Raw genomic sequence first — 25737 nt, 5'->3', positions numbered from 1 at the left:
TTTGACTGCTACCATGCACCTCCCTAAACTCTCGTAACAATAGTTTTAATGTTCGCATCCTGTGACTAGTAATCTAAATCAGTTATTTACACTCATTCAGGCACAAAACAGCAATATCGAAAGGCAGGAAGAGAGGTATCACCAAGGCCTTGTGTTTTTCACTGGCTGCTCCAATATAAGGAATACTGAGGCAGTGAGCTGCAGAGTTTTGGCTCCCAAGCTTGTGGAAGAGCTTTACTGACTGGAAAAACTGAGGTACAGAATGGTCTCAATATAAAAAAAGGGAAAAAAGAGAGAGGAACAGATATAAAAGAAATTCACATCTCCTTATAGCCACAAGGACTCAGTGGCCAAGTTACATAACATTTCTCCTAGGACGTGTTTGTATAGCACATAACAACTGTGACTGTAGTCCAGGGAGCCATACCTCGACAAGCTTTAATCACTCTAACATGTACCTGTAGCAATAGCAACATAGAAGCAGCAGTTCAATTTAAGCTTAAGATACAATGGACTTCACTAAGTGCGAGCACCTTCATGATGACTACCATGCTATTAACTTCCACATATTAACATCACCTCTAGTGTCAATTCATTTGAACTTGCTGGATAGACAATCCTTTCAAAAGCACCCCTATTTTGATTAAGCAATTTACAGAGGGCTCTGAAGGATAGATGTCTCAGATCCCACCAAACAAATTAGCTAGAGCTTTTCCTGACCTTTAGAACTCATTAATTGTGTTGTCCCAAGTATCACTACATTACAGACAGGCAAAGAAAATGTCTTTGAACATTAAGCTCACTTTGAACAGTAAATGACATAAAAAATACATACAATGTAGTAATTATATTTAAAAAATAACTAAAAGTTTTGCAACCTGCAGCACTGTCATTCCAGTGATATGGAACCTCAGACTCTGAATCTGTTGTTTGCTTAATGAATTCAAATCAGCAACTGTACACAGCCACAGAAGCAACAGTGCCAATGGCAAGGGACACCTCAGAAAAGGAAGTCTATACATTTTAACAACAATGGACTAAAAATGCCAAAATACTCTCAGGTCTCACTGGCTCTTGAAACTGCTGCATTAATCCCACAAGGCATTCCTCCTTTCAGTGTGTCTCTGACCTGATCATGCTATCAAAGAAAAGATGAAACAGGGGAGGAAAAAAAAAAAAAAAAGACAAAGAAAATGACTGTTCCACTCCACAACCCCTTGCTTTCATTATTAAAATTCCTTTGGGTTGCTGAACTATGCAAATGTTTCCAAGAGCAGCGTACTGCCAGGATATCAGATATTCTAGGGTTTTTTTTGCCACTGAGGGCTGCTTTGTTCTAGGCAGTTCTTGAGGGATGACAACACCTGGAAACACTACTATTCCAACTCTATCATTTCCTCAGGTGGTTTTAACATTGTATTTAGCAAGGGCTACCCAACACTTACATAAATCTTCAGAAAGAAATGAAAAGTGACAAATATGCTGATGAGAAACATGAGATATTTTGAAAGCAGTGAAGCATTTCTTGCTGGATGGTCTATACCTAGGAAGGAATTAAATCACTGCTGCAGAGAAACTTGTTAATCAAAAACATATGAATAAGCATTCTGTGATTTGCTGAACACTGGTCCAAATAGTCACCCACAGACTGAAAGGCCAGCTCAAGGTCTTTAGGAATGCAAAGCTTTATTTTGGCAGATATTAAGTGCATTTACATGCCGCAAAAAACTGGGGTCTGGCACTCTGTCTTGGAGAGAGTACCACCTACTTTCTTTAAAGCTGAATTTTACCCAAGTTTTCTTTTGGTTTTTTCACATCAGGAATAAATTTTCTGCACTGCAGATTCACAAGGCTAACCCAATACAAACCTGACATACTTCAAACAAAAGTGTATCTTCCTGTTCTACTAAATCTGTACCTTCTAGTCTTCAAGTTGTTCTGTGCCGGTATTAGAATTACTTATTTCATTTACACTTTTTTCTTTCTTTACTTCTTTTCTAGAAGTCTTCAAACATTTGTCGAGTCTTTTTAGGAATATGTCTACATCTTGCTTTTTAATTCCAATTGCTGAGGCAGCATTGAGGTAAGCACAGGGATAGTCATTTGCATGTGACATAAAGCCTTTAAAAGTGTAGTTGTTCACTGTTTGTACAGACCCACAGGGAACAACCCTGAAACAAAAAACAAAATTGTGAGTCAGCTAAAGATGCCTTGGATATCTTATGTGATACCCTATGATGAACACATTTACACAAGTTCGTATACAGTGTAATATCTGCTACCTCTAAACAAGTTAATGTAAGCAGGCTTAGATAAGGGGTTGTCGAAGTTAGTGCCCAAGCATCACTATGAGTGACAGTAGTAGCAGATCCCAAATTAGCTCAAGCCCGTGCGCATATGTGTATGTCCCTCCTGCTCCTCAGTTAAATTATTAAGGTCTTTACTACTGGTATTTATGAACTCCCCAGCGTAGGGGGAAAAGACATCTGCAGCAAACTTTCCTATTCCATAACAAGCCCTAACTATCTGACCTACTCTGTCTCTAATCCCAACTTCCTGCCATCCATTTCTCTCTACTGCATCTCCCTTTTCCACCATCCTATGATGTTAACCTCATATTCATTCCCTTGTGGTTGTGGGTGCTTTTTGCCACTGCTTTTACTTCTTATACTGTTACACCTTTCTCTTCCTCTACCTGTTACACCCTGTTTCTCAGCACTTTCAGTACACATCCATTCCCTGATAAATCAAGACTCTAATCCACATCCTTACTTGTTAAAGGAACAACTTGCCTTGTGGCTACAATTAAAACCTACACAAGCAGTTAACACCAATCAATTGATAATAATTTACTACCTCTATAGAGACATTCCCTGCAGCTCATAAAAGAAACTGCATTCAGATAAATACCACTAGGATCTTTCCGGTGTCCAAGTGCTCTGACCACAGGTTATGCAAAAGCCTGTATGCGAGTGAAGTAGGGAGCTGCTATTCCTACCACCGACATTCAGCACAAGCATAACATTTAAAATCTGTTGAAATGCCAGGTCAAACAATGTATATACTACAAAAAAATTACTTGCTTACATAAAAAAAGGGAAAACCCAAAACCTTTAAACTAGAGAAAGAACTGGAGAGCTTTAACTTCAAAAATTAAACCTCTTGAATAATTTCAGCCAAAGATGGCTGAAATTGCAGGGCAAGCCAAGGTTAGGACAGAGAAATTTAAAAGAGCATCTAACTACAGTACATATAGATTTACTGTCATTCATCTGTGCAGGAAGTGGAATAATCCAGGCTAATGAAGCATGCCTTCTGATGTGGAAACATTCAGCTCTGCTACAAAAGAATTACATTAAATCTATGGCAGAAGTTAGCATGGCAGCAGTGATATTCAGATTAAGGAATCCTGCCAAAACAAATTTTAAACCATTCTCTTCTTCTAAAAGGTTTAAACCAAAATAATTTAAAATTATTTAGCTTGCATTTCCATGTACCAGTGTCTCTGAGAATAAATTCAGCTCAGACTGGCTCAGGTTGTAGATTTAATTTTTTTTTTTTAAACACAATTAGTTCTGGAAAGTCAGGATTTTCTTCCATATGACAAAAAGCTGTATAGAGTATTAAAAGCTTATTCCCCTGACATCCAGCACAACTGTATTTGTGCTGCAATAAACAAAACAAAGATCTTCCCTAAGTAGCTTACAACTTAACTATAAGATCAGACAACAGTTGGAAGCTAAATTAAACCAAGGGGTACTAGGGAATAACGACACTAAAATTAAATGGGTATCTATTTTGCCTACCAAAGCTAACAAAGGGGGCCTCATTGTTAACTCAGGCAGGTAGACATCATTAGTAGAAAACACTGATGAAGAAGAGTGTACTACTCTCTAACTCGTTAATGTCAGACTGTAATCTGTAATCATGAGACAACTGAAACAAAACAAATATTATAGGATTTTATAAAATACATGCTAATACAACTCCCCAAATTTTTCAAATTCATAGCGTCCTCACCTTGCTCCAGAAACTTGTCTTGTGAAAAGCATAGATCCAAGCTGGGTAACAGCAGCATCATTATTTTCATCTAGATTCTTCAGTGACATGGCTAAAGTAACAAAAGGTGAGTTTCAAACTACTACAAAGTTCCTTTTTCTTCAAAGCAGAACCACAGAGGACAAGCTGTTTTCCAACAGTAAAAATCTAGCCAAATATTTGTGTTAAGATACAAAGAAAAAAAGAAATATCAATACTACATTTCATAATTTTTAATTTTCCCACAAGCTGTCATAGATTACTTCTTTGGTTAGCTTGTATGTAAGGCAGATTCTGCACAGGTAGGCAATATTACTTTGGTGTCCAGCAGAATTTTGGTTAGAACAAATATCGTGTGTAGGAATTCCATAATCTCTCTTACAGCACTATAAGATGATGGGTAAAATAATTATACCCTAATTTATTTTTAAATCTACCTAAAGTATTACTACATGCTAACATCTTCTGCCTCCCTTGATTACAATAAATGAGCATGTTAGACAGGAGCAATTTTGTAAAAAAAAAGGAAGGGCCCAAGTCACTACTTTTATAGTAGGTTACCTTATTGGGTTCAATGGTTTCATATCAGCCTAAGAACAATTTAATGGAGTGTAGTGAGCAATGTTTAATATATAGGAACTGTAGGTGAAAGTGTATTATGAATGCACAGTATATTAGAATTTTTTTTTAATGATAAAGAACAACGATTACCTAAGGAAATGGGATTATGTGGTGTGTCTAAAAGTCTCTCATTGTGGTTATCTGCCAGCTTCTTGAGCTCACTTGAAAGATAGGAAAACATCTCCTGGAAAAAAAAAAGTGCAATATTTTTGTTATTAGCTATCAAACAGAGAAAACAGTAGCTATTTCACAAAACTGTTAAGTCTCCATTATACCCTACAGGTGCCCAGCTGACCCTCTTTTCATGTGTACCGAGTAAGTGGACTAGACAATTCTCTGAAATCATTCTATAAAGGAACAGCTCTATTTCCTTAACACTGCTGTTCCCCCTCAAGCCAGTACAAAGCTCTCTTATCTGGTCTAATATATGTGCTTGCGATGTCAGTCATTCTTTCTGTGGCCCTGAAACCTAGGGAGATAAAATCTTGAAGACACCCACTACACAGCAGGTCTTATGGCCACCAAACTCCTGCAAGAGCTTCCCCCCCACCCTAGTACCCTGAGTGACAAGAGAATGAAGTGTTACCACCACAGATGGCCAGGCTATGGCAAATTGCTCCTTACTGCATTCTCTCTCTACTAAAACATTCCAGATGAAAAGTAGCAAATTTTGTTACCATATATCACACAACCACAAATACCACTAGCACATGGACTTCTTTTTCTGTAGGAGAATGGCAATACAGTCTCTTAGGGAGAAGCCTGTGAGTACACATTTGAATTTATTTTGTTTCACACAATATATATTCTCTCCTGAATACTCAGCTCTGTTGTGTAGCGAGTCCTCTGCCCGGGACCAAACCCTCCTGTTCAAGCCTACTAAAAGAACAGAGATAGCTGAATTTCTGCTATCACTTAATTAGACTGGACCTTTACTGTGCAAGTGTCATAAAACTGAGAATAATAAATGTTTTTACTCAGATACAAGTCACACAGCACATAAAAGGCTGCTTCTTTTACTTCATCCTTATTTTATTTCCTCCCTCTTCCCCAGTAGTAATCTATGATAATTGCTCGAGGTCTTCCTCAGGTTTAATGTCTACCTCTTCATATATCATCTAAAACACTTATAGACAGAGTGAGAATAAATACCATTCTTCTTATTTTATCATTTGGCTTCTGTTACACTGTCTTTAATGCTTAGTCTCTAGTGAAAAGATACAGATACTGGGTAGTCTTTTTAAAAGATACTAATAATCAGATTTTTCCTCTTTCTGGCCATAAAGATTCTGCTGCTCATCTGCTTCAATGCGACTGCCTGTTTCAGCATCCTCATCAATTTTTGGACCTGACAAGTGATTTTTCATTCTTTAAATAAAGTTGCCTCTTCTGTTTGTAGACCAGTATCCTGCTCTGACCTATGCACTCTGACAGATACAAACTATAGCTTGTGATCAAAATTATGTTTTTTGAGCAGAACCTCCCAAAGGTCTCATGAAACCAAATGAGCTTTGTGGTAGCTAACTTAGAAGAATGTTACAGCTTCTTTTCTTGAGCCACTGCAGTAAACCCAGTCACAATTCATGAGTGAACAAATTAACACACCTCCTGACCTGTTCTTCCTACTACCATAGAATGAATTCAGCCAGTGAGGAAAAAGTACCCTTTTACTGTCTAAATGAATTAGGCTATTGATTCAACTATCAACAAGAGCACAAAGCTTCTGTAACACTGGGAACAACAACAAAAATTTGGGAATGTATCTCTGGTTGATTATCAGAAGCTGAAATTTCTAAAAAATCGTTCCTACTTTTCAGAGGCATTTGTAAATCAAGTGATTCAATGGTTTCAATTCAGAGTTTATTTACAGTTCACTTGCAGAAGTTGAAAAACATTTATGTTTCAAATGTTCAGACACTTTTGCCTTGCTTCTGGTCCCTCACTGAATACAAACACATTCCTCAATTGTCATTTGCTCTCCACAATGATTATCACCAATGTATTAGCCATTTTATTAAGTATTTCTTTGGAATCCAAATCATAAATCGATTTGTGCTCCCTCTGCTGGCTATTTTCTTCTACAAATGAAACAAAGTATTACAGAAGTATATATAAATTGTGTCTACTAGGGAGATATTATTGGTGAAATTAGTACTTAGAAAAACCTGTACTGGAACCAGAAGAAATTCCCAAGTAACTGATTTTTGTGTGTTGTAACTAGGGAATTCTCTATAGCATCTCTTACAATATTTATTAATTAAAGGACTGCAAGTTGGTACAAGCAGTTACCCACTGTATAAATGCATTAAATCAAATTAAGATTAAATACCCAGGTTACTAGATGAGCCTTTACATACATATGAATTTGTTAAAACAAGGGAGAATGGAAAGATGGCAAAAAAAATCCAGTATGTATTTTTATCAGTTTGACTGAAGCTACCTGAACACAAATTCAGAACTTCTGATTTTTAAGAACGAGACTATTTTACATCTTTCCATTGGAAGCCCTCTAGATATTTTATAGTTTCAGAAGTTAAGCAGTTTGCTGCAAAATAGATTAAGAGCCTTTGCAAGAAAAGGAAAAAAAGCAATATTTTTGTGAGGTCAAATCCATAACCAACCTCTATTATAAAATACTTCTGTTATGTGGAAAGTTTATAAGCACCCTAAGCAATTATATACAAATGAGCTCTTACATAATTGATTTTTTGTGATAGGCACTCAAGTTTTCTCCAATGAAGCTAACTCTTCTGCTAAAGTTGCACTGAACAACTCAAGCACTAAATGTCAGTTAAGCTTCATAATTTAGTTCCCTCTTTCCCCTCAGAAACTTATCCCAAACCAGGGTAGTGAAATGAATGCTAAACTGAGTGAAAATGTCTTGCACTTCTTCTGGTCTTTGTAGCACCTGAACTGATAAAATACTTCAAACAATACAAAGAACAAGTCAACAATGGTGTATGCATCAAATGTGCCAAATGATTCAATTATTTGAACAAAATGGCCCACTTCCACATATGTATACAAAAATATTTTCAATATGTTTTGTAACAATTACTAAAAATACTTCAATCATACTGTATTTACATTATAAAATTATTTTTTAATAGAACCTACACTAATATAGGTGACTCTTCATTTGTTGCTCTACCATGATAGGCACTCTTCTTCCAAATTAAAATAACTAGAGGGAAACAAGTAAGGAAAAAGCCAGTAACTCCAGAGAAAAAGCAGAAGATGGGAGTACTAAATATGCCATTAGTCACACATCAGGTGATAGAGAGACAACTCATGAAGGCCAGTAAACTTTTCCTGCATGGCTGAAACTCTCCTAGCTGGTTCTAACCACCCAGCTTGCTTATGCTCCAAGTCTGTAACACTCTGTCTTCCTCCCTGTTTCACTCTCATCTGAAAAGATGAGTTGTCCTCAGAGAACAGTCATACAGCTGTGTATGGCAGAGAAGAACACACTGCAGAAGAGTAATTTTACAACCTCTTTGAACTAGATACAGACTGACAACTCTCATATGCTGTAACTGAGACTGATCTGGTCCCATCTTAAATGACTTTGCACCAGAGGCTGTTTATAATACAGCCATTATAGCCTCTCTTCTGTTTTGCATATCAGACTGTCCAACTGTATCTGATCAATGATCTGATCAGACCACTTGGCACCCCACTTCATGCAGACAAACAGAGTCTGCAGTGCTAAGCATGGAGGCCTGTTAGTACCTGCCCCAGAGAGCCCCAGTAGAAGGCCTCCTTGCTTGAAATGCAGCCAAACACACGGCAGAAACTGGATGTGTACGTGTGTAATACCTACATACACCACACACCCTCATATATAGATTCTCTTGCATTGCAAGATAAAGAATTTTGTTCTGAATTTATAATACATTGGAAAGTTTTAAAAATATGAAATCAATTACAGAACCTTTAAATCTTTATAGCATATAAAAGTTATCCAACAGAAATTGCCCAGTAAGTCTTGCCAACCTGATATAGTAACACTAATGCCGACAATCACCATACATGTTTTTAAAAGGTCTTTCTAACAACATCGATCAACATATTTTCTCTTCAGCGCTTGCAAGACCTTGACATCAGGATCCTTGTGGGCCATACCTCTCCAACACATGCTTTGAGTACATATGCCTCTTTGAAGCTTCCGTTCATACTTGTCACTTGTTTAACTACACAACACCATTTAAGATAATGATCACATTCAATTAAACTATCTTGCCTCCAGCCACTCGAAAATTTGAATATGGTTCCACATATTTCACAGAAGGAAAATCCTGCAATATTCCCCCACATTTGACATATCAGTGTAGTAAACTGACTAGAAAAAAAAAAAAAAAAAAAAGAGGAGCTACAAATGTCTGTCTTCTTGTAAGAATATTTGATTTTTTACCTTTTTAATATCCAGCATTAAATGGCTTTTCTCTTATTCTTAAATTCAGTCATAACTAGAACAGTAATATAAACTCACACTAAACTGTATAAATAATTTATTCCTATCAGAATAATTACAAGTATGACAAATCACAAAACATAAACATGGTATTTTACTGAACTGTAAAAACCAAAGCTTCCTCCCACTCAGTGTCATTTTAGATATTTTAGATACGTACTTCATAAGGATATTAAAATTACTCCAGTTAATCACTTTTAGAAAGCATACAGCCAGATGGATACAGACATAAAAAAACTCCATCATGTCCCAAGTAACATAGAAATACATTTAGGAAAATCAGAATGATCTTGATTGTTAAGGAAAGTCTAAGGAGGAAATGCATAACTGCTGAAAACAAAATGAAGCCATCACCTCTTCAATAATACCAGTATAATAATTAGTTAAATATATAATAAATAGATTAAATGGAAAATAGTTAACAGGTGTTAAAACCTGAATGTAGGGTCCTTGCTCTCCATCAATTCTGAGGTGACAACTGAAGTCCACTGCTTAGGCTACTACAGCGTAACCACTGTATTTGCTACATGTGGCCTGATTCAGAGACACAAATACATACATGAAAATAGAGAGTTTTAAGACCTGGCAATGCAGAATATGGGACACAATATAACCTGTACTGAAGAAATCAAAGGAGTCACTACAAAAAGATAACTTTTACATAATACTATGGGTCCTTTAAAAGCAAAGATATTAACCAATTTTACTGTGGATCAGCTGTCATTATCTGCATTACAAAAGGATCTAGAATCCCCTACTGAGATCAGAAATCCACTTTTCTAAACATATAAAAAGGAGTTCTGAAAATTCAGAACAAGTGAGAAAACATTACTGTTGGTGGTCTTCTTCCATCTTTTTCTGGAAGCATCAAGGCTAAATATGACTGTTGAAAAACTTGAAACTTATTAATACTTCATACGTATTAAGCTTTCATATAAGGCCACCTTTATTCAGACACTTGGACAGCATGTGTGTGCTACTGCCTTGCTCTTCCGTCCTCAGATCCATTGCACCATTTTACTCCTTCACATCATAACATATAGTCTCATACTCTTGGACAATTGCACACTCCATGACTTCCAGCTTGTCCGAAAATCCTACTCCATGTACATGCTCCTCTCCCTCATATAATCTCTTCCCTTCCTAATTAAACAGTTCATCCACATAAAAGAAAAACTGGGCAGACTATTTTTTCCTTGGTTGTGCAAGATTAATCTCTTCTCAGTAATATTCTGGTCTTTCTCTCTTGAGCTCTAATAACCTGAAGGAACACCCCAGTGAATAAGGATAAGGTAAAAAGAGAAAGAAAAAAAATTGAAGTTTTTTATAGCTGACTTTTGTGAGTAGGTGTAGCTGCACTGATATAGAAAGGAGTACTCAATGTCAAGCTATAAATAGCTCCTGCTGGGACCCTAATAGCTCTGCCTCTGCTTTCACAGAGCACAGGCAATAAACTATCACTATTACACTTTTACAATTCAGGAACAAACAGATTTAACAAAAAAAAAAAAAAGGTTTCTATTTCTACAGGAAATCCAATAAAAGAAACATGTTTATGCCATATATAAGGCTGTGTTTATACTCACATTTGAAATAAAAAGACCTGAAGTTGTAAAAATATAATGCTTTACTCACTTTGGAATTCTACTTCCAAGAAAATGACATGATTCAAGCAATACAGCTATTCATGAAGAGATTTTATTTATGAATCATTATGTATGACTTGGAGAATATTTATACTGCCCATTATCTATCTGCTGCTAGTGTAAATCTAACATCAAAATCAGCTTTGCGGATGACACAATAAATTCACTTGAGATTCTTTTGTAGATGAAAATGAGGGGGGAAAAATACAATTTGCTTTTTTTAATGAAGAGACAAACCATACATGGCAAGACAAACAATAGCCTGGAATAAAATGTTAGAAACTGTATTGCAATAGCGGCAAAAGTGGTACCCCCTTTCAGTGTTTCACAAGCTGTCTTTTCCCTTTAGTTGCACAGATTGCCTCTTAGTCGTTGTCAGGCCACTAAGGTGGTTTGGTTTTCTATAGTCTAGCTATTCCTATGGGATTCCAGTCCCAGTACAGTATTTCTGAATGCCTCTACAAGCAACTAGAAACAAGTCACAGCATCCAGCACTATTGCTGTGCCAGATAATCAGAGGCATCAGCGAGCTGTCAGCACAAAACAATTGGAACGTAGTTTATAAATAAATAATGGACAGATCATGCATGATTTAAAACTATTAATTTAACAGTACTTAATTGACAGCATTTCCTTACCTGAAACCCTCTGCAAAAAGAATCCTCTGTGTTTATACATAAAGATAGCAAATACTGGCCTGTATTATGTCCCGAACTAAGGACAACTCAAGATGTACAGGTTCCAACCTTAGACCAGTTGAATGTTTGTGCAATGTAGTTATACCCAACATAAAATATATAGTCTGTGAGAGTCAGAGAAGAAACCTAGCTCTTTATCTAGACGAATACCTTAAATGACAGTATTTTTATCTTTTTGTGGCCATGCACAATATTTATAACCTAACCAGAAGCTGTGATTCTCCAGAGAATGTGGTACACAAACATTTAATTAAACACTATCACAGCACAAAGGCACAAGAGGGCCAAATGAAGAAGAGCGGAAACCCCTGGGTTACCTCTGAGTGTCCGATCTCATGCTTTAGTCCTTGAAACAGTGTGACCATGATAACATAGTACAGTACTTCTCGATTAAGCTTTTGTGGGCAAAATTCTACTGTATTAGTCACACTGTAGAACAATAAATATGAATACTGTACAAGATAGCATAGGACCTCAGTTTAGCTTTCTGGTTTGTAGAACAACATGGAAATCATGCTTACTCACGAGCACCATTTGGATAAGAAGTAATTATATCATACTGCCTTTCCAGAGTCAGAGCTGTGATCTCAAAAGAAATTCAACAGCTTTCTAGACAGAAACTACACAAAGCAGTTTGCAACCAGACTTTGTTAACAGGTAACTTCAAGAAGGTGCTGCTTGCTGAAAAGCTTACCTTCCTCTCTTTCAGTAACTGTTTGTAGCCACTGGCACCTAGAGATAGAAGCGTAATGAGGACATCTAAGGAAGGAGACGCAGATGCTCTTCCTGTAAAAAACAATATACAGATTAAATTGGCAAAAATAAATTTTGTGTGAAAGAAAGCTGACAAACAAATTTTCTGCAGTTATTTTGTATGGATGAAATCAGTCCATGAACTAGTTACCTGGATACATTTTGCTGATCTCCTGAATGAAGGACTCGTTGAAGCCAGCAATGATAGCACCACCTACTGGAACCATAAAATTTTTGTCCAAGCTCTGAACAAAAGCATCTATTCTGCCTAGTCGAGCACCCTTTATCAAAAAAGGAACAACAACAAAAAAATCCACAGCATACATTAGGAAAAACGACACACATGATAGCATCACAATTACACAGCAATGTAAGTGAAATAACTATAATTCCAGAAAGCCTCTCGGATATTGCAGTTGTGATGAAAAATTAAACATCATAGTATCACCTTTTCTTAGCATTGCTCACTATTATTACCATTGTCTGCTCACATAGTACCTTACAACTTCCTATTTTGATATGATTTAAAATAGTGATTTTAGTTCCTGCAAGTCGAAGTGTAGCTTATTTTCAACAACAACAAAAAAGAAAACCCTTGGAATTTAATGGAAATTATACAGTTAAAACTGTACAACCCAAAACACTCACAGATTCTCATGGTAAAGGGCTACAGGTTAATGCTTTATTAGAAAAGAAGATTTTTCTTGATATATGTATTAATTTGCATTAAAACAAGAGAGCTGTGACAGCACTCCTTAAAAGGCTGCCTGCCTTAGAACTTCCTATAGCAGACTTCCCCACTTACCAGAAAACAAAACATCCTTATACCTACCCACTCAGATATTCTTAAAGGAAAATATGTAGATTCTGCAGTACATCTCCAAGTTGAGTAATATGCTACTGTGAACTGTACAATTAAAAAGCATGCAGTATAACAGAACACAAAAAGTATATTAAAGAACATACATATTAAACTATATTAAAATACATGCATATTAAAGTACTACAAAACCAAGAAATACCTATGGCAAAAAGAGTGAAAAAAAGCAGATCCAACTAACTCACAGTTATTTCATATTTATGTTTTAATAACTTAGTTCATGTGATATAGGAAGAAGTACTCTGAGCTTATCAGATTTTTGATGGGAAGATGAATGCCAGCAGCTATCATTTGATTTAATTGACAGGAGACCACCGGGGAAAAGCATGACAAATGAAATGGTCTGAAAAACTCTTTGCTCTGATACTCTTGCAAGTTCTGTTCACACTGTGCTCAGCAGGTACATATACCTAAGTATTCATTAATAACTACTTCCTCATAGACAGTACACTTTCTAATGAAGGAAATAAATTTTTGTAATTAAATGTAAAACAAATCAGAGCTCAAATGTATACATTTTGCATAACCAAAGAACAAACGAAACCTCAAACAACCTATCAAGAAACCAAGAAAAAACACAGAAACCAATACAATAACAGTTCCGTTTGCAGCTTTATAATCTGAAAAGATTATCATTAGATACATTTCATGCAGTAAAGCTCAGCAACTCCACAGACCCCGTCATGTTAGAATTTCACTAAACTTGTGCAAGTTAAAGACAATAAACATGTACCAAGTACACTACAAATAAAGCATATGCCATTTTCTGTTTCACATATCACTTCAAGTTTTATCAAACTCCTCCAGTCTCTCAAGATTTAGAAATGCCAACACGATGTTCCTGTCATGTATCAAGTTGGTCTGTGCCCAGTTAATAACACGTCTTCTTAACTAGAGAAAAAAATTACCAGCATATTTTAAATTCATAGTAGTTCAGGATCCCCTGGATCCTGTTAAAAATATATCCCCCTATTCTTCTGATATGGGCAACAGAAAAGAGAAATACTGAAGAAACAGTGCACATACATTGCAATGAGAAAAAATGCAAAAATTCTAAGTTTCATGGCTGATCTTAGAAACTAATCAACCTCCTCTTCAAACTAAACAGCAGCAGAAATTAAACTTTCTCAAAAATAACACTGAACCTAACCAAGTTTCCTCAGCTGTTCCCTGGGCCAGCACTATTTTAACAGTGACAACATCTATAAAGTGTTGCTGTAGAATCTTGTACCTTCAATTGAAAATCTGTAACTCACATTCTGTCAAAGGCTTAATCCCTATTCAAGTACAATCCATTATTTTATTTTTAGTCAACAAGTTTAGGAAATATTTTAAGAAAGCTTATTAAGGACATTTTTCCATTATGAAAGACACTTGAACATTAACAAAACCTAAATAAATTTGGGTTTATTGAATAAAAGCACATAATCAAAATAAAAAATATTATTTTAAAGTTCTATTTCTCTCTGCTCCACTTTTTCAGACAATTGTTCAAATATCAGACACGCATGGGATTAGTCTCAAAGCTGTGAAACATCTGATAAAATCTGGTAGTGTTGTCTACAATCAGAGATTTACTCATACTTGTTAAAAAAATTATTATTGGAAATAGATAGCTCATACCTGCTGGATAAGATGCATACATTTTGAAGACTGAACTCCATACGCATTGTTGACAATATGGGGAATGTCATAATTGGCACAAATCACAGACAGTTCCTCCAGCCTATGAGCATAAAACCGTAATTTAGGGAAGCATTGGTAACTGTAACTCATGTCACAAATCAGACCATTAAAAGATTGAAAGGTCTACAAGGAGGTCAGAATGAGAAAAGAAACTTTTCTGATCAGTACCTCAAGGCAGCATTTGTCACCTTAAGCTATAAATGTTAAGAAGAAAACTCTGTTAGCTTTTATATATACTACAAATTGTTGACCTGGGCTTTGTCTGAAAATCAGTAAATAGATTGCAAATCATTCTGCTTCAGATATAAGCCTTTTTAATACTACTTTAATGATAATTAACGGAGTTTTAGCTATTCACACTTTTTTTTTTCTTTTTCTTCTAATATTCAACCTGAAAATGGCCTAATCAAAGTTTCAAGATATGTCTTGGGAATCAAAAGCATCATATAACAGGAAGTTTTAACATGCTTCTGTTTATTTCAAAGACCTAACATTTCAACCCTTGGGCTAAAATCTCACTTGCAAATTTCAGATAAACTGATTAACAGAAAAGATCTTCAAAGGGATGGAGAGCCCTGAAATGTCCAAATACGGAAATCAACAAATCAAAACTTCCTTCAACTGTTTACTCAGAAAAAAAGACAGCCCTTCACTTGCCTTTAGAAATCCCTGAAATCACAGTGAGCTCAACTGGGATTGATTTCTCAGGCAAACTAGGATTTATGAGGTGCATAGGTCATTTTGGGTAAGAGCCTTCAAGCATTTTAAACATACATGTACTTAGTACCCTTTTTTGAAGCACTCCAATCATGCTCTATTTTTTAAAGAAGCTCTTGATTTCCCCCAAACTTGTGAATATATTTTAGAAATAAAATCTATTTGAAAAAATAAGTTAATATACAATAATTTAAAATTATGATAAAGGTAGTATTATTTTAAAAGCTCAGGAAACTCTAAACCTTCAATGCATTTTTACTCTATCTCCCTTCTGTACAGCCTCTCACTGTAATTTACTGACACTGATATAAAATGTGTCAGAGTATGAAAACATTTTTCAAGAGGTGACATTCCTTTGCATTCTATTTCTATCACATTGCCTAGTGTCATTTTGTAATGCAAAATTCAGCTGCAAGCCTCAGATTAAATTTTCTAAACCTCAGTCCTTAGGACAATATCATCACCACTGTATTACCCCTAAAGAAATCACAAGTATTTAATGATTAGGAAACATCAGTAGTACAATGTATATATTGATATTCTACAGTCAAGATATTCGTCAGGAGCTGCATGTCCAATAATTTTTCACATTTATCAACATTCTGAATCCTGAACAATGTTAACAGAATACTTCAGGAAACAAAACACTACACAGGGCAAAGTTTTCACCTTCTGATCTGCTGATCTTAATCAGATTCATTCCTCACCTTCCACAGAGACTCAAAGGAAAACAGTTTCCCCCTTATAGGCTTCAAGCGCAGGTAGAGAATTTCACTGGACTGGAAGCACAGAGGGTGTGCTGCTATGTTTCTTTGCCCTTCTCACCTTCTGAGACTTAAACAAGCAATACGCTAGCTTCTACAAGTACTGAAAACAGAAAAGTCTCTTTGCTTTTCCTAAAAATATTCTATTGAACAATTAGATCCCTATTACAATGCAGGATGAGGATGCTACAGGTTGAAAAGAATATGTGATTAAGCAAGCGAAGCAAACAATTTTGCACACCACTTGTCTGCTTCCAAGGCTTAAAATGAATCATTAAAAGTGTTGGTAGTCATATCAGAAAAAGAAAGCATTAATGCTAAGTTTCACTACTACTGGAGTTCGTAAAAGTCACAAACAAGACTTACAGAAACATTTTCCAACTTATTCTTTCTTTCTCCCCTGCTTATGGAAGTTCATAAAAAGAAAGCTTTGCTCTTTCTTCTAATATTAATGAAAGTAACAAGATACAGAGTTCTGCTAAGTATATGAACTAACTGAAAAAGACCTTTTTCCTTTACTTCTCTTTTAAACGCAGTAATTTTAGAGACAACTCCCAGCAACAGCAGGTCAAAGACTGAGAACTGCTGTTTCTCTGAGAAAGGGGGTTTATACACTAGTGAATTATTCCCATAAAGTTAAATAATACTTCAAAAGAAAGCTATCGGTACACAGGCATAAAACACTTACCCTGACCCTTTAACAATCCTAGGCCACTTAAAATTTTAAAGCACCATCACTGCAACCAAACAAAGCCTTACAAAAGTAAGATATTTAAAAACAGACATTTAAAATGGTACCCTCCAGAAACATTGTATGGGATTTTCCTTCCTGTAGGAAGATTAATGTTATGGCCTTCAATAGTTGACAGTATCCTTTAAATAGAAAGTGCGTTCAAATCCTCCTATATCCGTGGTATTATCATAACACTGTGCCACTACCTAATAATTCATCTCTTAGTTGCAGAGGACAAAACAATTGCATGTCAAAAAGAGGAGGCAGATAAGGAAAGATTCATTTACTCAAGCTATAAAATAGACCATTCAATTTTGATAGCTGTGATTTAAGTTAGACAATAAATTTGCAAGTCAACTTCAAGCAACGTTCATACTATTCCGAAAGAATTATATGGTTTTAACGCTCCTCTAGCAACTGGGATAACATATGACTAATACTATTGGTTTTTTAAAGGTAGGAAAACAGAGCAAAACATATCTTTACTTGACATGTTTCAGAGTCAATAATGTTTCTTTCCTATACTTGCAAATATTCAACTAAATTTTCCAAATAACAAAGTAGTTAACAAAAAAGCATATACTGCAGAGGAATTAAATAGAAGTTTTTTCAATTTTGTGATAAATTAAAAACAATTAAAGTGGAACAACAGAGACACTACATTTAAAACCATGTTAAAAAAGACATCTTACTAATATCTCATACTTCAGTGTACTACAGTGTACTACATACAAGCCCATAAAAAATATACCTGTTCAATTGTAAAACCAAAATAATTTACTTCTTGATACTTATTTCTGTAAGCAAATAAAGAAAGCAGGTTTTGCAAATAACAATGGTGCTCACTTCAGACGAGTAATTCAATATACCAAGTGTTTCAGCTCTACTCCAAGATGCCATTTTCAGACTGAGAAGTTTTTCAAATATTTCATAACCAAGCTACACCTTGAAACAATGTTTCAGATACTCTGTTTCCCATCCATAACCATAATGTTCATCTCGGCTTCAGCTAGCACTTGAATGACTTCTTTGTAGCAACTACAGAAGTCATGTACATGGACACATAATATTAGGAAAGAATGCAATGTATTTTAAGCTTCCTTTAATGGTGATCTAACAGCTGGAAATTCTAAGAAGTAGCATCAGGCAATCAGGCAGCAAATGTTCAAACCAAGATAAGTTACAGCAGCGCAAATCATATGTTATACAGCACATCTGCCCTAGATGCTTCCAAGAGTTTCTTTATATCAGTATTTCTCAATTAGCCCTATTAAACATCAGTATAATATAGGAAAGAGTAACTCAAGCAAAGATTTTAAATTTAGCTGTAGCTTTTTTTTTAATGGTATTAGCAGTCTAAGAAAACTCACAATTGGCTAGAAGAGTAGAAAAGGCAACAAATATTAAAATGTGTCATTAGCTATGGAACTACATTTCCTGGACTATGTTTCTACGAAAGTCTATTTTTACCAGTTCCATGAAAAGTAAGTAAACCACTGCCAAAATGACTTTCATTTCACCACAAGAGATCAACATTAACTTCAGTTATATGTCAGAAGGAAACTCTTTTTAATATACTTTTCTGTAAGTGGAACATTGTTTCAACCTGACATTTTCCTTCAGCAAGGGGATTAAAGTATCTTTACTAATTGTTGGCAGTAATTAAGCAATTTTAGGAAGACAGACATTCAAAACATGGAGGTTTTGTTTGTTGGGTTTTTTTACAGTAACAAATAACACACTTTTTAGAAAGACTACTTACCTATCTGGTACCCTTGGAGCAAAGCAAGACGTTGTAGAATGCACACAAAGAATATTTTCAGCACCAAGAGCCTTGATTTTAGCCTCTACTGCTTCAATGTCTGTCCGTAGCTCATCGCCTTCTAATACATTTTCTATCACCACAGGCTCAAAACCTTACCAAAAAAAGCAAGACCTGAATGTGTATCATCAAATCTCTAATTGTGGGGGTTTAGTTCCAGTAGAAATCTGATTCTTTCAGGCTTGAGAACACAGATACACAAACTGTATTATTGTACAATGTCCATATAACCGAAAACTGCAAGAACATTCTTGTTAAGTACTGGACTCCAGACAAAAGCTTACCTTACATTATTTGCACCCAACAGCAACGGATTTGAAGATTGTTTTAAAAAAAAAGATTAACCTCTTCCCTCCCAATTAAAAAGAAAGTGTTTGAGTGGCACTCTTGTAAAACACTAGCATACTAAAACAGCCTCTCTAAAAAAGATATGCCATTAGATGTAACAATGCAATAATTATCATTAAGAATTGGCTTTCATCATAAGCCTCTGCCTTCTTCAATCTATAAACTTCCAAATTACTTCTTAAAAGATAAAAATGTCCATGTTTGACCTCATTTTGAAAGTGAACTTTGTCATATCATAAAATCCAAGCTATTTTCCAAGTCTTTTATTTTACTTCTTAAAGTTTCCAGTTCAAGTTTGTATTTAAGATGTACAACAGTTGAACCTCGTAAGGTTGTTTCTCAAGGACATGTATGAGAAATGTCTGAAAAAAAGGAAGTTATCCCCTTCTTCTAATTGCCAGAATGTTTCCAGTTTTAGAATGGACTGCTCAGGAGGAAAGTTGAAAAACCAGAGAGGGTCCATCAGAAGGGTACCAAGATGGTTGTGGTATAGCACACACAGCTTAGAAAGAAAGGCTGGAAAAACCAGACTTTTCAAGCCTGAAGAGGCTAAGGAAAATATCTAATAGCAGCCCCCAACCATCTGAAAGGGAATTACAAAGACAAGAGAGCCAAACTGTATGGGCCCCACAATTTAAGAAGCATAACTATTGTACTTATTGTACTTATTCACCTTATTGTAAATAAGGTACTCGAATGCATGCAGAGGAGGGCAGCAAAGCTGGTGAAAAGGCTGGAAGGAATGTCCTGTGAGGAGCAGCTGAGGACTTTGGGCTTGTCTAGTTTGGAGAGAAGGAAGCTGAGGGGCGACTTCATTGCTCTCCACAGCTTCCTGAGGAGGGGACACGGAGAGGGAGGTGCTGATCTCTTCTCCCTGGTATCCAGGGATAGGACGTGCGGGAATGGTTCAAAGCTGGGCCAGGGGAGGTTTTGATTGGACATTAGGAAGCATTTCTTTACCAAGAGGGCAGTCAAACACTGGAACAGGCTTCCTAGAGAGGTGGTCAGTGCCCCAAGCCTGTCAGTGTTTAAGAGGCATTTGGACAATGCCCTTAATAACATCCGGTAATTTGGTCAGCCCTGAATTGGTCAGGCAGTTGGACCAGATGATTGTTGTAGGTCCCTTTCAACTGTTCTGTTCTATTCTGTTCCTTGGTAGGATATAAAAAGAGGCAACAGCAACAAATTTTGTCTTGACAGGCTCAGAATAAACATCATGAAAAACTTTTTTTCATTCAAAGGATAGTACAGCACTGGAACTGCTATCCAGAGGGGTTGTGGAATCTCTGTCCTCAAAGATTTTCAAGATTCATCTAGACAAAGGCATGGTTGACCTAATCTAGTACTTAGACTTTTCTTTCTTAAAGAAGGAAGCCTATCATGGTAGTTGCTCAACAGTCTAGCTTATAAATAAATAAATAAATAAATCAGGAAGATTTTGCTTATAGAATAAAACACTGGAAACCATCTAATCCCTTCCCCAAACAGGTATGGCATGGCAGTAACATCACTCTATCTGAAGTGACTTACTTTCTTAAAAAACAGAGAGATGTTCATTTTAACTGAATGGAAGTAAAGGAGAAGAAGAGGGGAAAAGGGACACAGTAATTTCCAAAGCAGTGCAACATGGCAGCAGCTATTTGAATTTTTCCTTCATGGCTCAATACCATGCCTTAACACTGACATGTAAGGCTTGAACTCTACAGAAGAACTTGGACTAGAATGATTGATTGACATTGTTAGCCCTAGTCTGGTTTTCAATTAGTGATCTAGAAGACAGAGTTTGCATTTAATAGATAGTTGTTAGATATCTGATACCAGCATGACATTCCAAAAACATTCCCACTCTTCTTATATACATGTTCTATTTGTTGTGATTCCTTTTAAACACCTCTGCATCCTACCTGGATAGAGTCCAGTCCCTGCTTTCAATTTTTAGTCATTTTTATCTAGTGAGTCTTTTACGCAAAAAATAAATGTGTCCTAGGAACTAGGACCACAATCTATGCCACCACCTGCAGGTATGTGCACTGAGCTGGAAAATTATGGTCCCCCTTACTTGCCCTTTCCTTGATCTCGTGCATCTGTCTGCAGGACGAGATAGCTTCAGTGCAGGGATAGACTTCTACCCTTAGCTTACTTATACTCTGGAAAACAAAGAATTCCATTTGAGAGAAATTAAAGTTTGAACTAAGAAAGGCACCAAACTAATTTCCTGAGCGAGCTGTGTGACACCGCAACATTAAAAACAAATAGGGCAGCTAACACTTCCTATGCTCTAAAAGAAAAGAACATGCATATCAGACAGCTTGTACCTTCTGATCACAGTTCCTAGGACACATATACTTTTTGCGTAAGTCTAAGAGAGAGATTTGAACCATGAGCCTTGGTTTCACATAATTCTCAGGACAGCAAATTAGGCATCTAACTCCAAGACTGAACTGTAACTTCCTTAGTACTGCGTTCTCTATTGACTACTTTATACACCTCTGTAGCTCAGCACATGCCTACGTTTTACAAGGCATTAAGAAGACAACTCATATGTGTGATGGAACATTCGAAATCAGGAGTGTAGAAATAAAGCACTTAGAACTACTATGCATTAGGTTTTTTCCTGGATCTTATTGCAAGCACATGAATCAATCACTCTGTTAGATGAAGTTTTATATCTGTTAGAACATGCTGCGTAATCAGTCAGCTCCTTCTTACCTGCAGTTATCATTGATTTAAAGCAAGATTTCTGGTCTATACGTGGCCAGATAATGTATTTTGCCTTTGGTCTCTTGTGCCGCAATGTTAAAAAACACAGAGTTAGACTCATCCCAGTTGCCATAGGAACCACAAAGCAATTGGTCACTGTCCGGACACCTGTACATGAAAAGCAAGTTAGCAATTAACGTGAAGAACCCATGACGTGCCCCCACAAATGAGATATATTTTCAGATTTACACCTACCAGCCAGCTTTATAATATCCAGAACTACTGAATTAGTAAGTTTGTTCAAAAGGCTAGACCCTGCAGCTTTCGGCTGGACAGCAGAAATATCACCTGACCTTCCAATTCCATGGATCAACCTAAACAAAAAAGGATGAAAACATACATCAAGTTTTTTCACATCCCAAAGCAATAATTCTTGCTGACTGAAGAGAATTTAATTTGATAAACAATTGTGGAAAATGCTGTATCCAATGAAAAATCAATATCTGCCCTAATGACTTCCATTTTAACAAACTACATATATTCATATGAAAGTGTTATTTTTATTTATTTAACAGTAGATTAACAGTGTTCCAGTATGAAAGCAAAAACTTTGAGAAGACCCATAGTAGCAACACCTTTAGAATCTTGCAGGCTTGCTTTTAAGTGCACTTCAGCACTTCTTGATGTCCATTGAATTAGCATTATAAATGCTGATGTGTTCAGACACACAGCTCCAAAGAAAACAAAAATCAGCTGCCTATAGTGTAGCGTACTATAGGCATGGTGGTATTACACAGATACGCCCCTGACTAATGCTTCCTCTCCACAGGGCAAAGAAATTATATATACTGTGACGAAATGTCCTGAAAAACAGTTAGGGTAATGTAGAAAAAGATGAGTGAAGTGATACATCTTCACTTCATCTATCTCATTCTACTATTCAGTATTATGTATCATGCAATACCATCTCTCTCTGCATTCTGTTTATAAATTATGTTTATAAATGGCATTTATAAATGTTGGATATTACTTAGCACCTTTCAGGAGTGGAGGATCCTGAAACTGTTTATAAAATATAAGCTTACAGAACTAACTTTACCCTTGAATGAAATGAACCAGCTCCTCAAGTAAGCCCATAACAATACACATCTATTTATGACTTTAATTCTGGTTTTGTCTTTGGAACAGAGTAAAATGCAGTCTGATGAGCATATGGAATTCAGAACTTCTTGGAGCATAGTTTTACAGCTTGAATTTTTTTCCCATTTCAAGCTATAGGTTGAAGTCAACAATAGCTTGATAATTAACTGAAACTTGCACATAATCCTCACTCTATCAAAAATATTTTCTTCCTTTGTTCCTGCTGCTATGTTCTTAATAACTTTCTCATACTACTACTTCTTTTCTGCACATATGTACTCCTTCCCAAGGAGTAATCCTTCCTCCAACTGGTCCTTAGAATTTATTAAGCTGGAAGGAAAGACAGCTTGAGAACCAACTCCTCGTACCTCCAAAGTTATCTGTAACACTTACTGCAAAAGTAAGTGGAGTGGAGGACGCCTCTTCCCCCTTCCTTGCTATTGCTTGATACTCACTCATAGGTGAAGGCAAGATGCCAAGTGACAGAGCTGCATCAGACCAACAGTAGCTAAATGCCAGCCCACACTTTCTCTGTCCAGCAGCTGGGCATGCTTTCTCCAGCATTGTCAGAAAGCAACACTTTCTCACGTAGTCTCCTCAGTGTGATCCCCTACCTCCCTCACCACACATATCCTAGACCAGAGAGCAGTACAGGAAAAAAAAAAAAAAAAGCCAAACTGATATACTGGTGGTTTTTTTCATTAATTTTTCATGGTACTGTAGGGCTTATGAAAGCCATTAAGCCTAAGTAATTCAACTTCCATATGGTAAAGCTTACTAAATTTCTTCTCTCTAATATGCTTTTGTGTTAATCTTTCAAGGCAAAACATTCCAGGAAACACCACTTTGATTCATTCCTGTTAGATAAAACATCACAGCAAAGTATTCAGCACAGAACTCTATGCAAAAAAAAAAGCATATCTTCATAAAGAAATTAATGCAGAGCCTCTTGAATTATAGCATCCCATGTACCCATCAAGCGTCAGAAGGGCTGCAAGCTATCACAAGCTCTTCTTGTCTTCATAGATCTGCTTACTTCATATAAAATCTATTATAGATGGACTAGGTTTTCATGTGCACATCAACTAATTACATTATAAAGATACTAATGAATATTACAAAATACAAATAGGTGTTGACTGGGAATGTTTGATACTTTACAACTACACTTTGCAGTGGTTTTTAATAATATACAGATAAAAAACTGGACAGCATTAAAAAAGGGCAAGTAATGCATGGATTATTTTAAACTAGGAAGATATCTGCTTCCCTTGCATGCAGCCAACTGAACATCTTGAGCTTCTACCAGTTCAGCATACAGGACATAACACTGACAAAAGATTTTTTGTTTCATTCAAGACTTTCTGATAAGTTATCGAAGAAAATTTAATACCAAAAGTTGTGTTAATTCAATATTGCATGACACTTTTTCTCAGATGCTATCAAGGTCTCAGATAACAAGACACAATAAAATATGCCGATTCGAAAGCATTAATAATAAATCTGAATAATTCAAATTACCAATAATTTGTACCTGTAATGCCTTCGGGCAACGAGTCCTGATGCCACTCTTCCTTCCCTCTCACCCACACCACAGTTGCCTAGGAAGTTATTGCTATCCATTATAGCAAGTTCATGAAGAAACAGTTCAATGGTGCTTTCATCCCATCCATCTTCAGGACATTTTCCCTTAATAATAATAATATAAAGGTAACTTCCAAACTTAGAAATTAAAAATGAACACAACTTTATGCAACTTGTTTGATTAATGTTACCCTTCTTTCCCATGCTTAACAGCAGTTTGTGTTTTCGTTATGCTGGTTTACATTATCTAATGTTATGAACCTGTATTCAGAAAAAAGTTAAATAACGATTTTTCCCATACATTCAGTGCAACTACATTAGCATATCTCATATTAAAATAGTTCAGGCATTTTCCATTTTCAAGTGTTCTTTAAGGTACACACAAAACCACTGCAGCACATACGTGTTAATTGCTCCCTAGAAGACTATAGATTATTTGATGTATTCTCTAGACAAGAATCCAATACTGAAGGAATTCAACAGAGAAAACTGGATGAAAGGGAGATGATGGGGTATTATAGAACCAAAAATACTAATTAAGATGAGAAGGGAATCTAGTTTCACTTGTAACACATCTTCCTATCTGCCTATTTTCCTTTCTAGATATTATTTAGTAGGCAGGGAAACCACTTACAGAACAGAACGTGTCAAAACTGCAACCAGAGATGTGCTCTTTATTGTGTTAAGAACTGCACTCATCTTTGGAAATTGCAGAAGAGATCCTCAGAGGAAAGGTACCCATAAACCCGCAAAGCATTGCTATAGCAGCTCAACAGTCCAGAGGCTTTTTTTATAAGTCCCAGTAACAGTAAAATGAATTCAGTAAAAATAATTCATTTATGAAGCGTGGTATGAAAAGTTAAGTTTGCAACAGCGGATGATGGGACTAAGGATGTTCAAGAACCGAAACATCTGAGAATTCATTGGTAACGATTTCTGTACATTGGAGATGAAGAAGTACACTGTTTTGGACCTTACAAGTATCATGTTTTTACCTCACGTAACAACCTTTTAGTATCTTTTTTCTTTTAAAAAGATTCCTGTAACTGTTTGCTGGGCCTTTCCCACCAAACGCACAACCTAGGGCAATCGCTTTTCACCCCCGAGCGTGGCCGTTCATTCGGGGCTCCCTA

The 25737-nt window shown here is 36.1% G+C and overlaps 1 protein-coding gene across 1 annotated transcript; it reads right to left on the bottom strand.

The window, feature by feature from the left end:
- Nucleotides 1-1768: 1768 nt before the first annotated feature.
- SEPSECS (Sep (O-phosphoserine) tRNA:Sec (selenocysteine) tRNA synthase) lies at nt 1769-24742 on the bottom strand (the record flags this gene model as incomplete). Its single annotated transcript, XM_010074565.1, has 10 exons — nt 1769-2171; nt 4021-4111; nt 4750-4843; nt 12172-12263; nt 12382-12511; nt 14734-14836; nt 18773-18926; nt 21890-22048; nt 22136-22254; nt 24555-24742. Coding segments are annotated over 10 exons (1380 nt in total), but the record flags the coding sequence as incomplete, so codon positions are not given.
- Between the last annotated feature and the right edge of the window lie 995 nt (nt 24743-25737).

Source organism: Pterocles gutturalis, unplaced genomic scaffold, assembly GCF_000699245.1.
Source record: "Pterocles gutturalis isolate BGI_N339 unplaced genomic scaffold, ASM69924v1 scaffold27117, whole genome shotgun sequence".
Classification (NCBI taxonomy): Eukaryota; Metazoa; Chordata; class Aves; order Pterocliformes; family Pteroclidae; genus Pterocles; species Pterocles gutturalis.
This window is presented reverse-complemented; position numbering and strand designations above follow the sequence as displayed.